Here is a 12052-nt window from a genome sequence, read left to right as displayed (position 1 = left end):
ATTTATTCGGATTAAAAGGTTTTTACTTTTTTAGGTGACCAAAAAGTTTAAAAATAACCAAACCGTGAATCATTCTGATAGTTAAGGTTTTTTTTCTTTAGTTTTATTATGTCATGTGTTCAAGAATGTCTATGAAATTGATATCGTCGCGTTTTATTCTAACAAAATAAGGTCATGTTTTTAATATGTCGTATTTTGTTATTAAATCAAGATGTCAAATAACAAGTATTGAAAAAATTAATACGACGAAAAATTAGAGAACAGTGAAAAAGTTGAGTTTGATTTACGATGAAAACAAAGACCCCCTCCCACCTCTAATTTCACTCTAATTTCAAAAAATAAAATAATAAATTTAAAAAATGAATGAAATTTTAAAAAACACAGGAGGAGAGAAGAAGAAGAGAGAGAGGAGAGAGAAAACCAAAACAACGTTTCAGAAAACACCACCAAAGAGAGGAAGAAGAGTTGTTTTGGATTCATTTCAAAAGCTCCTCCGTCTCTGCGTCTCTTCGTTTCAAAACCCTGGCCCCTCTTCCTTCTCTACCTTCCGCTGCCGCAATTTCCATGGCATCAGCGTTGGGCTTGCAGCAATAGTTCTATATTTCCGGTTTTGCCCCTATACTCGCGCCGGGGAATGGCGGATAAGCCAACGCCTCCGCCGCCGTTTCGTCTGAACTTTTTGTGCTCGGCTAGGGTTTCGATTTCAGTTCCAGTGAGCTCCGTGAGGAGCCCGACATAAGATACGGCTGGGGAGCGCCGCCGCCGTCTGATCAAAATCGGTGTTTTCGTTCGCTCGTGTATATAATTGGAGGAGATAGAGAAAGCGAGGGCCGTCGGTTCGGATCATTTCTGTTGCTTGTTGTTGTTGAAATGGCGAAGGGAGGTTACTTCTTGGAGAAGGTTCGGAGATGCGTACGGACGGTGTTCTTCATGGTGGCGATGGTGGTGTCGCTGCTTGTGTCGTCGCTGCCGGTGCTGGTGGCGATAGGGGACATGCTGGTGCCGTGCGTGTTGATATCCAGCTTCACGTGCGTCACGTGCTACGGATTCAAAGAGCATTTGCATCGATATGCCTTCAAGAGCTCGCTCACCGATATTCCTCTGGTCTCCTTTATCAGATCTCTCATCATTATCTGTATGCATCTTCCTCTCTTTTCTCTGAGCTTTTTATTTTTATTTTTGTTTTTGTGATTGAACTTTGATATTCCCCTTTAGGAATCCAATATTTATTTAATTTTAATTTGAAAAAAAATTCTGGACGCTTATTTGCTTTCAGCCCAAGATTTTCTGTAGCTAATGAGAAAGAACTTTGAGGTTTTGTTTTTACTAAAATTCTGTTATTTGATGACAAAGTTACATTGTTTGTTTAAAAGCTTGCTTGTTTATTATAATTTATGATTACTTTCCTTCTGGGTTTTATTCCTTGATGATCAGACATTGTTGAGCAAAATGTGATTGTGTCTTGTGTGTTCAAGATAATACATTTCTTAGAATCGTAACTTTATAAACCTGCTCCGTTAAAAAGTTGAATTTTTGGGATTCGAACATTCCCTTTGAACCTACAATTGCTATTTTGCTCGGAAGTAATGTCAATTCTGAGTATTTGGCTTAGTAAAGCTGAGTTTTTACTTTTCGAGTGGTGCAGAAAAGTCCCTTTTAATGCCTATTTTTTTCGGCAACCATACAAACGATGTCTGTTTGGTGTTGCTTACAGAATTTGGTAAACATTTGTAGCGATACTAATGAACCTTCCTTGTCTGCCGTACATATAAGGGAGTTTGAGTATAATTACACTAATGTGCTAATTTATGGATTTTGTTTCTTGCAGGCGTGTATTCCATGTGCGATGGCCCTGCTCTCTCACACGGTCCATACCTTGGAACTGTGACTTTCTGTTCCTTTGTCTCAATTCTTCTTCTTTCAATCAAAGCATGTCTTTTCACTGTAAATTCTCAAATAGAGGCTGAAGCTTCGTCTTCCCTCTCAAGGCAGAAGCTCCACTTGAAGAAGTCATGGGGAATGCCTGTCTTGTTTCTCTCATCAGTAGTATTTGCCCTTGGTCATACTGTGGTTGCTTATAGAACAAGTTGCAGAGCAAGGAGGAAGCTCATGTTTCACCGAGTTGATCCGGAAGCTGTAAGTTTGCATAAGTTTTTTTTTTTTTTAATTTCATTTATTTCATACTCAGATTTCCTTCTTCTTGATTGTAGAAGATTTATGCGTTGTTTGAGTGGTGCTTCTATGCCACTGTTTGGATTGATCGAATTTTCATGGAGAATATTGCTAATATTAATTTCTATAAACAATTTCTTGTGCTGTTTCAATGCGTGGAATAATCATGCTCTCTAACAGGCTCTATGTTCTCGTTATTACACTTGCCTATACAGAAATGATTATCTAACTAGAACTTGTGGTAGTTTGTAACGAACTTTGTTTATCGAATTAACAGGTCCTTTCATGCAAAAATGTATTCTCTGGCTATCAGAAGGTCCCAAGATCTCCCACACCGTCAGGAGGAAGAACCCCAAAAAGTGACAGTGAAATGAGGCGTAAGCCTTTTTCTACAGCTCGAGATGGTGAACTCCCAGTCAGAGTAATTACAGATATTGACAGCTTATTCATGACGTGCAGGGGGCTTACTCTTCATTACAAGCTTAGCTTGCCTGGTTCACCACCTCGTTCCTTGTCATCTACTGCGTTTCTTGAACCCGGTTCCCCAAAAATGGCTATAGGGAGGCCAAAACTTGATAGACATCCATTAAGTTTGTTATCAAAAGGCCAAAACCATCTCCACAGGAGCTACAGCAATCAATTTCATGGCTCATCTCTATATGTACCTTTATTGGATGGTTCTATGGTTTCTCCTGTTCTTTCTGAAGAGATTCCTGTCTTGAGACTATCCAATGCTGGTGAAGAGGATGAGGGTAGTACATTAAATTTTGGTACTCTAAACAAAGAAATGGAAGGAAGTGGTCAGTTTGGTGTTGTATTAGTGCATGGCTTTGGGGGAGGAGTCTTTTCATGGAGGCATGTGATGGGGGCCCTTTCTCGGCAAGTTGGTTGCACAGTTGCTGCTTTTGATCGCCCTGGTTGGGGCCTAACCTCAAGGCTGCGACCGGAAGATTGGGAGGATAAAGAAATGCCTAATCCTTATAAACTTGAATCTCAGGTAATTGGCCACTTCCTTTAGTTAATTTATGATAACTTCCATGTACTTTACCCTTATGTTGAGGGTCTATCCAGAAGAGACTTCTTCCTACTCACCTGTTCTGGGATGAGATTCTAAATCTTCCCTCTTGAGAAGTTTTAAGAGATAGCACTTATGAAGAAAATAAACGACAGGGGAACACAGAATATACGATACAATGGCCAGTAGTATCTAGTTCTATAATTTAGATGTTATTTTGCTTATTTTTATGAGTCTGGTGGGTGGGTGGTGTTGTCTTTGAAACGGCAGATTAATACTGTCTACTGATTGGTCTGGGTCGATATCCCCTTGAGTTTTTCTTGCAACACTAGACAGACCAGATGAGAAATCAGGAAAGGAAAGAAAATGAGCAACACATGCAGCTGTTGTGTACGCCCTCTGTATTTGAAGTGGTTCTTCCTTGCTGTAAATGTACTGTCGTGTTTTCAAAGTTTTATAGTGTATCATGTAGGTTGATCCTAGTCAAATTGTTTTTCCAACATGGGCATATCATTGAACACAGTCCTGCAATGCGTATATTGGTCCCCTTCCCCATATAGCTTATGCGTTCTTCCAGTTTTTTTTCTAGACTTTATAATGATTTGAATTTTTTAATCTGTCAGGTTGACCTGCTTCTTTCTTTCTGCTCTGAGATGGGATTTTCCTCAGTGGTGCTTGTTGGTCATGATGATGGAGGCCTTCTGGCTTTGATGGCTGCACAAAAAGTACAAGCATCAGTGAATTCTTTCAACGTGAGCATCCCTTCTTAGTTTCCGTATTAGATATCTTAAACTCATTGGACCACTTTTTGCTTCTTATCTGTCCCTACATGGGAAATTAGTTACTTTTCACAAATATAAATTAGTACTTTATTATTGGAAGTTTTCATTATTATGACATTGTATGTTCACTTCCACACTAAGCACGAGTTGATTACTTATATTGTACGAGTTGATATAGACTTTGTATGAGTTGATATAGACATTGTATGTTCACTTCCGCACTAAGTGTACATGTGGCTATTGAAAGAGTTAAGATATAATAAGTGCGATATCACTATCAGTACGTGAAAGTACTGGGGCCATCCTCCATGCCTGCAACATTCATAGGAATCGATAAAGATATGCTTACATAGATGTTTTTCTTTTTATTTCCCTATTATTTTAATGTTACTTGTTTTTTTTGTTGTTAAGCAATTTCAGGTTACAATCAAAGGCGTAGTATTGTTAAATGTTAGCTTGTCAAGAGAAGTGGTGCCTGCTTTTGCGAGGATACTCTTGAGAACTTCACTTGGGAAAAAGCACCTGGTTCGTCCATTACTGCGAACAGAAATTACACAAGTAGTAAATAGGCGTGCCTGGTATGATGCGACAAAGTTGACAACGGACGTTTTGAGCCTTTATAAGGTATACCCTTGAATTTTATGTGTAAATTTAGTCACTTGAAGTTGAAACAAGAGGAAAGAATGGAAACTGAACATACTTGAGATATTATACAGATAACATGTTGAAAAGGAAATTTTAAGGTCTAAATTAAGACACATTCCTGCAGAGTTGAGGGGTAACAGACAGATTTGACCACTTTTGGGCACTACGAATTTCTGAATGTATGAATGAAAAGTATTTCCAATGTTTCCTCCTTTCACTTCCTGCAGCTCGTACTCATTGTTGTAATCAAAAGGCAGCCGATAAATTTTTTGGAAACATTGTTTTTGCTTAAGCTATGTCTTGTTGTTGAGAGCATATGAGTGCAGGGGAGATATTTGGGTTGAAGCATTAATATTTTTTGGATTAATGATTAGGTTCAGGTATACAGCAGAGCTTTAAAGTACATGCCAAGTATATCAAGATTGTGATTGGGAACTCAAATTTCAGTAATCGTTTGTTTGACCTTCCTTCTTGTTTTTTGTGGCAATCAGGCCCCTCTATGTCTAGAAGGATGGGATGAAGCACTCCATGAGATAGGTAGATTGTCATACGAGACACTTCTTTCACCAAAAAATGCAGAATCATTACTGAAGGCAGTTGAAGACATGCCAGTGTTAGTCATCGCTGGCGCTGAGGATGCCCTTGTCTCTCTTAAATCTTCCCAAGCTATGGCTTCCAAACTTGTAAATTCTGTAAGTTCCCGCTTTCTACTCTTTTATAATGTGCACAGTTAAAAGCTAGTGGTTCCAGTTGAACTGAATCGTATTTCCCACACCCTATTATTGTTTGGACAATCACCTTCTCGATTGAACTAATCGGGCATTGGTGTATGCAGAGACTAGTAGCGATATCCGGATGTGGCCATCTTCCCCACGAAGAGTGTCCCAAGGCATTACTTGCAGCAATGACACCCTTCTTAAGCAGACTCTTGGGCAAACAAGACATGCAAAGCCAATAGTGTACCTTCTTTTTAACTTCTAATTAGGGTTTTTATCTGTTGTAGGGTTACCTTTCTTTCTTTTTTGTCGTCGTCGTTTTTCGTGTTAAGAAATTTAGCGGCCGAGGGGAAGAGACTAACGCCATCTCTTCTTCTTGGTTTTATCGATGTCTTAGTTTGGAGCCTTACCCATACCTACATTCTTTAGGGTTTTAGAGCTCGTTCACTTGTAATTTTCCTCTCCTTTTTTACCCCTTTCAGAAGTATTTTTATTTATCTTTTGTTGTTTGAATTGTACTTGTTATTTTCCACCGAAGGGCGGTGGAAGATACATACTTGTACATTTATCAGTTCTTGAATTTAAGTATGGTTTTGTTCCACAAGTAATCTGTTTTGTTCTTTTGAATTATTCGATTTTTTATTACAAAAATCAATCAATGTAATTCTTGAAAATAAGCGTCATAAAATAATGTGTCATTTCATTATAATTTTGTAAAAAATTTGTAATGTGCTGACATGAGTTTAATTGCTTAATAATTAATTAAAAGAGTGTCAAAATACCTTTTTGCATAATGGGATTATCTTAAGGCAGAGCTTGCATCACCAAGAGCATTGGGGGAGCCCCCAGCATGCTCTCCAAGATTAAGGTTGTGAGGTTGTCGATCGTCCAAATATTTATGGTGATGTCATAGGATTCGTCACCAAAGGTTGTCTCGAACCTGGTCTAATACAGTGAAGAGTGTAAAGATGGGTGTCTCGAGGATTTTTTTTCTTCAAAAAGGAGACGGCGAAGGTTACCATAGATGGAGGCAGAGGAGATTGCATGACTAGGTTTTTGGGTTGACAATGTTTTAATTAATTATTACATTATTAAATCTATTTATAATTTAATTAGACTTGTGGGTCCTATTTATGTATCATATCAGCATATAATAGATTTTTTTAATGGAATTATAACAAAATGACCACATTGATTTGAGACACCTATTTTTAGGACAAAATTTATCAATTTTCAATTTCAGGGATCATCTTGTGGTGTGGGACAATTTCAAGGTCCATTTGTGATTAAGAAAATGACTTATGAGACCCATTTATGTGCTACATTAACACATAATAGAATTTTTTGACAGAATTATGATGGAAGGATCACACTGATTTGCGACACCTATTTTCAGGAACTACATTGATCAATTTTCAATTTCGTGGACCATCTTGATCGTGTGATTCAATTTCAGGGACCATTTGTGATAAAAAAAAACCCTATTCTTTATGTGCCTTCTATTTTTGTTTTTGGTATCAACTCTAGTAGTGTCTTGGAGCGGAGTGTGGACTGCAGGTTGAGTTCAAGAGTTGTAAGGAAACTGCTCATTTTAGGTCCTCCAGGATGAGTAAAGGATGGGGACTTACAAATAGAAGGCGACGAACAACCATCCAATGGCTGTACCTAAAAATAGACGCAGTTGGGAGCACCATCAAGCGGCTGATGGCCTGCTGAAAACAGGTGGTGCTTGCCATTCATTATCCAACTGCAGCACCTAAAAATAGTCGGCAGTGAGCCACCACTGAACAGCTGCTGGTCTGCTGAGTGATTATCCATCACCATCCAATTCCTGCACCTAAAAATAGTCGACGGTGAGTGAGCACCATTGAGCAACTGATGGTCTGCTGCATAGCAGGCGGTGCTTGCCTGTCGTCACCTTCCAATGCCTCACCTAAAAAATAGTCGGCGGTGAGCACCATCGAAAGGCAGCTGATCCCCTGGATAAAAGGCTGCGTTTGCCAGGTCCACCACCCAAGCTGCGCCTAAAAATAGGTGGCGGCTAGGACCATTGAACTGTTGCTGGTCTAGTGGATATAGACAGTGCTTGATGAAGCTCATTTCTTGGGCGACAAGCTATTTTTTAGTTACGAAGATCGGTAAGAAAGGGATAATTAGCATATATGTGGAAGAAGTTAGTGTGTAAATCATGACCTTAAATATTCTTTGTTTTGCTACATGGAATAATGCTTGGCTGCTGAAAGAAAAGCGGTAAGTCCAGTTGAAAAATTAATAGAAAATGGACACGTGTCCATTTGTTTGGAGTGATGTTGGTTCAAGTTTTCAATTCTTTAATTGTTCGATCATGTGTTCATTTGTGCTTGGGCACTTGCTCATGTGGCAAGACTTGCTGCTCTTTTTTCAACAACCAAGCATTATTCCTCAACATGCACGTTTGCACAGGTGATAGCCACTATGTCATTGTTTGTAGCATATATGCTATTAAAGTGTAAAGACACTCCTAAATTACTATAACCCAACATAATATTAGGCTATCTCCAATGTACCGGAAAATTCAGAGCCAAAAGTTATATTTGATTGTAAATTTGACTCATTCCCTCTCCAATGCATTCAAAAAGTTGAAATCATATAATGCATTTGGTGTTATGTGCAAAGTCATATTTGATCTTTGCTATAACTCTCGATTTAAAAGTGAGACCTCCATCTTTAGAAGTTACAAAAACTACATTTAACTGTAAAATTGACTTAATCTCTCTCGCATAAGAGTTAAATGTTAGAAATAAGGAAAACCTGTGCTATAAATTGGTAACGCGCGATTCCTTGCAAGCTTGCAGCTATCAGAAATGTTCATTGACCAATGCATTCATGGTACGCGCGATTCCTTATTTTTGTGTAGTAGTACATTAGTATATCGCATTGGCTTATGCATTTAGGCTTCTGTAGTTTTTGGTACATTGACAATTGGACTCAAGTGTGCATGTTTATCAATGAGTTGCAAGACGATTTACAGGTCAGTCTTAAATTGTAATCAGGCATGTTTATCCTGTTATTTTTTTACGTTTGTTCCATCTTTAGTTGGGCTGTAGCAGTTTTGGCCTATTGTTATGGGATTAGCAAACCACCATCAAGAGTTTCCATACTGTGGAAAAAAAAAAACTTGGAATTTGAGACCTCAAATTTTCAAGTTTAAATTTCATGTAAATAGGTATCATTTCTCAATTTCTATGTGTGAGAGTTTAAAAATGACAAATTCTGTATTCAAATTCTATTGTTATTTTAGGTTAACCAAACAAGAAAATTCACAAATTCTAAAATATAAAATTCTGTCAATTCAATTTCCGTTCCTTTTAAAATTTCTTAAAAATCATAAATTTCTTCATCCAAACAGAATGTTAAATGCTCAGAAGTTAGAATTAACAAATAACTGGAACGGAGGATGATGGTTTAGGATGGAGGACCTCCCAAAACCAAAGCTTTGATACGATGTTTTGGCTGCCATTGTATCGCAAAAACATAAGCGGTTAGGGAATGCATCAACAAAGTTTGTCCAGTTAACAAAACATGGCTGCCTCCCTCACTTTCTTACTTCTCTTCCTCTCTCCTTTCTTCTTTGGGTCTCTTAACAATGTATGCCAAGTTAATAGAACATTTATCATGCGCCAAATTACCCTTCTTCTATATGAAGGTTAACAAAAAGAACCGAAAAGAAATGCCAAAAGAAAAGTCAAGTTTATTGGGGATATGGTAGTATTTATCCATTTCAACATTACAGCCTTGGGAGGAAAGACTGCAGAAAGCTCAAGAAGCAGGCCAATTGGTCTTACTAGACAATCTAGATCCGTCCTATGATGCGTATAAAATTAAGTTTCTAAGGTAGTCAAAGAAAACCAGTTTATTATAAGATGCATTGTATCATCTTTTCCAAATTCTCACATAAGAGTACTTCCACCGTGGGAATAGGCACTTGAATAGTAACTGCCTTTTGCATCTCTACTGTTGCACTTGAATAGCCTTGACAATAGGCAATAGGCAATAGGCATAGCCTTGACAATAGGCAATAGGCAATAGGCAATAAAATATTAGTTTTTTTTTTATAAATAATACAAAATAATTTTATTTGTAATTTTGGATAGAATTTTTAATCTGTCTCGTTGTACTAGCAATAAAATATTAGTTTTTTTTTAAATAATACAAAATAATTTTATTTGTAATTTTGCATAGAATTTTTAATTTGTCTCGTTGTACTATTTTCTATTAAAAATTATTTTTATTATTTTTATTTTTTCTTTTCACATGGTGCAGCACACCATTCCAAAACCTTTATTTTTTTTCTTTTTTTTATTTTTTATTTTTATTTTTATTTTTCTTCTTTTCACATGGTGCCAACGCACCATTCCAAAAGCACCCAAACCCCTTCTTTTCAACCCGTGTCCCCCCTCCAAACGCACTCAAACCCTCCTCGCCTCTTTTCCTCCATCTTCACCATCCCACCCACCTCAGCTTCCATCAACGGTCTCGATCTTCCCCACTCCCTAACCAAACTCTCTCTCTCTCTCTCTCTCTCTCTCTCTCTCTCTCCAAAAAACAAATCCCAAATTGTGCAATCTGGGCGCGCCAGAGGAAGGAGGAGGATCGCGAGGGGGTGAAAGCGATGTGGGGAGCGGCGATAGCTACGGTGGAGGAGGGATTGGATCTCTGCCATTTGTCTGTGGGTGTTCATCAACCTCGGCGACGAACTCCGGCGAGAGCCGTTGAGTTCAAAGCCAGGTTTTTACAATTTTTTTATTTTTTATTAATATTTTTAATTTTGATTAATTTTATATTATGGCTGACGTCGCCTTGACGTTAGCCCACGTCACCTTGCCTTCGGCCTCTTAGGCTGGCAACTCGTGCCGAGCCTCTCCCTCGGGCTCCATCACCAGCACACGCTGGGCTTGGTTGCTCGGGCTCTCTGCCATTATTCGCGGGCCTGTCCCTCGGGGGAGAGCACACGTTGGAAGTGCTCTAAGAGGATCTATGCTTCATTGGTCCATCCCCTCCAAATTAGGGGCCTGTTTGAGAGTTATTTTGTAGGAAGCACTTTTGCTCAGAAGTTCTTTTGCATTAAGTGATTTTATTAAGAGCACATAAATAATTTATGAAAAACTGAGTGCTTCTTGGGAATGCACTTGGAAACATTTTTTGGAGGAACACTTATTAGGTGCTTCTCCAGAGCACTAAAAAAGTTTATAACTTAGAAGCATTTTAAGTGTTTATGCCAAACACTACCAAAGCGTTTATGCCAAACACTGCCAATACGTTTGGTTATTCGGAAGCACTTTAGCAATTCCAAAAGCACTACCGAACAGGTCTTAGGTGGGAAATGACTAATGTAAAATTCAAGTTAGTTACCAACTTACCACAATGATGCCCTTGTATACCAGAGAAATATCGTACTCATTATTCCGAACGATTAATTGTAAAAAATATGTGATAGTCGTTTTGCTTTCTAAAGACTAGGGCTTTAGTTTCTGTTTGGACTCCAAATAATACTTTGGGGCGAGCCTATGTTGTCTTCCGTCCAATAAGAAGTATCAGGAATATTCCCACTGGTACTGTAGAATCAGCCGACCAAGGAGCACCTTCAGTTTGGATAAAGAGCACTGCTTCGAGACCGACTGCTTATTTATCCAAGTCTCGATCAATAAGGATTTTCGAGTCCTTGTTGGAAGATGTCATCTCATTAGCCTTCTCAACGAAGTGAGGTGTTAACAGGTTACTACATTCAGCACACTGAAAACCGAATTTTATATTGAACTTTGCAAAACTAGTAGCCTTGTCTTCATGCTCTAGAACTCGAAGGCCGAGACGTGTTCCTTCATCGGCTGTAGTCGCGAGATCAAGAAGCCAGCAACGTGTTTCTTCATCAGCTGCAGTCGCGAAAAGTTGGCATGCCCCGCTTTCGACCGAATGACGTAGTTAACTTATTAACTATTCGGCCTGCGCGCCATGCAGGCTAAGTAGTTTTTAGGGTTAGCAGTTTCTTAAATTATTTACATAGGCAACTGTTAAATTGATACAAGTTATGAAATGATTACTCCAATGCTGAAGACCATCTTACGCGTATGTATGTAGGAGTAGGATTATATCCCCTCCTATTCTCATCCCCTTCCCTCCCCTTCTCTCACATATTACTTCTTGTCTTGTTGTCTCTATAAAAAAAAAATCAATACAAGATGTTGACATGGCTTAATCGTAACAGTTCAAATAAGAGGAAAGGGAAGGGAAGACAGATTAGTAAAATTAGAATCTCTTTAACCTGAAATGGCCCACTTTCACTGTAGCAAACAAAGCCAAATTGAAAGTAAATGCTCATAATTTCAATGTTTGTCGGATACACTATGTTCATCTGTTTATGTTATTTCAATTAGATGTCTTAATGGCCCTTGATTTGATTTTTTGCTCCGATGATCTTGAATGGAGATTTAATGAACCATTATGCATAATGGACCTGTCAGTGTCTCTAATAATCATACGACTGTAATTCTTTCTTGTTGCAATTTCTTGTTCCTTTTGTAGAGAAAGGCAGTATTAACTTCACACTGTTCTCAGCCCAATACAATAGAGTACAATATGGTGTCCTCTACACCAAAAGTCAGATTTATGGTGGGACGCTTTATACAAGGTGCTCCGAATTTTCCTAATCATAGTGCAACGTAACCATTTTTCCATGATACGTAATG

At 38.4% G+C, this 12052-nt stretch overlaps 1 protein-coding gene across 2 annotated transcripts; it reads left to right on the top strand.

Annotated features, from left to right (window-relative positions):
* Nucleotides 1-405: 405 nt before the first annotated feature.
* On the top strand, nucleotides 406-5929 carry LOC137708405 (uncharacterized). Of its 2 annotated transcripts, none has more exons than XM_068447470.1 (7): nucleotides 406-1135; nucleotides 1829-2136; nucleotides 2450-3169; nucleotides 3811-3939; nucleotides 4390-4593; nucleotides 5106-5306; nucleotides 5450-5929. In XM_068447470.1, exons 1-7 carry the CDS (start codon nucleotides 871-873, stop codon nucleotides 5570-5572), a joined length of 1950 nt encoding a protein of 649 aa, XP_068303571.1. In that variant the 5' UTR covers nucleotides 406-870; the 3' UTR covers nucleotides 5573-5929. The 2 variants fall into 2 exon arrangements, with proteins under 2 accessions (XP_068303571.1, XP_068303570.1); XM_068447469.1 differs by having other exon boundaries at nucleotides 4381-4593.
* Nucleotides 5930-12052: the final 6123 nt, after the last annotated feature.

The sequence above is a fragment of the Pyrus communis genome, chromosome 11 (genome assembly GCF_963583255.1).
Source record: "Pyrus communis chromosome 11, drPyrComm1.1, whole genome shotgun sequence".
Classification (NCBI taxonomy): Eukaryota; Viridiplantae; Streptophyta; class Magnoliopsida; order Rosales; family Rosaceae; genus Pyrus; species Pyrus communis.
Note: the sequence above shows the minus strand (reverse complement) of the source record. Positions and strands in the feature narration are given on the sequence as shown.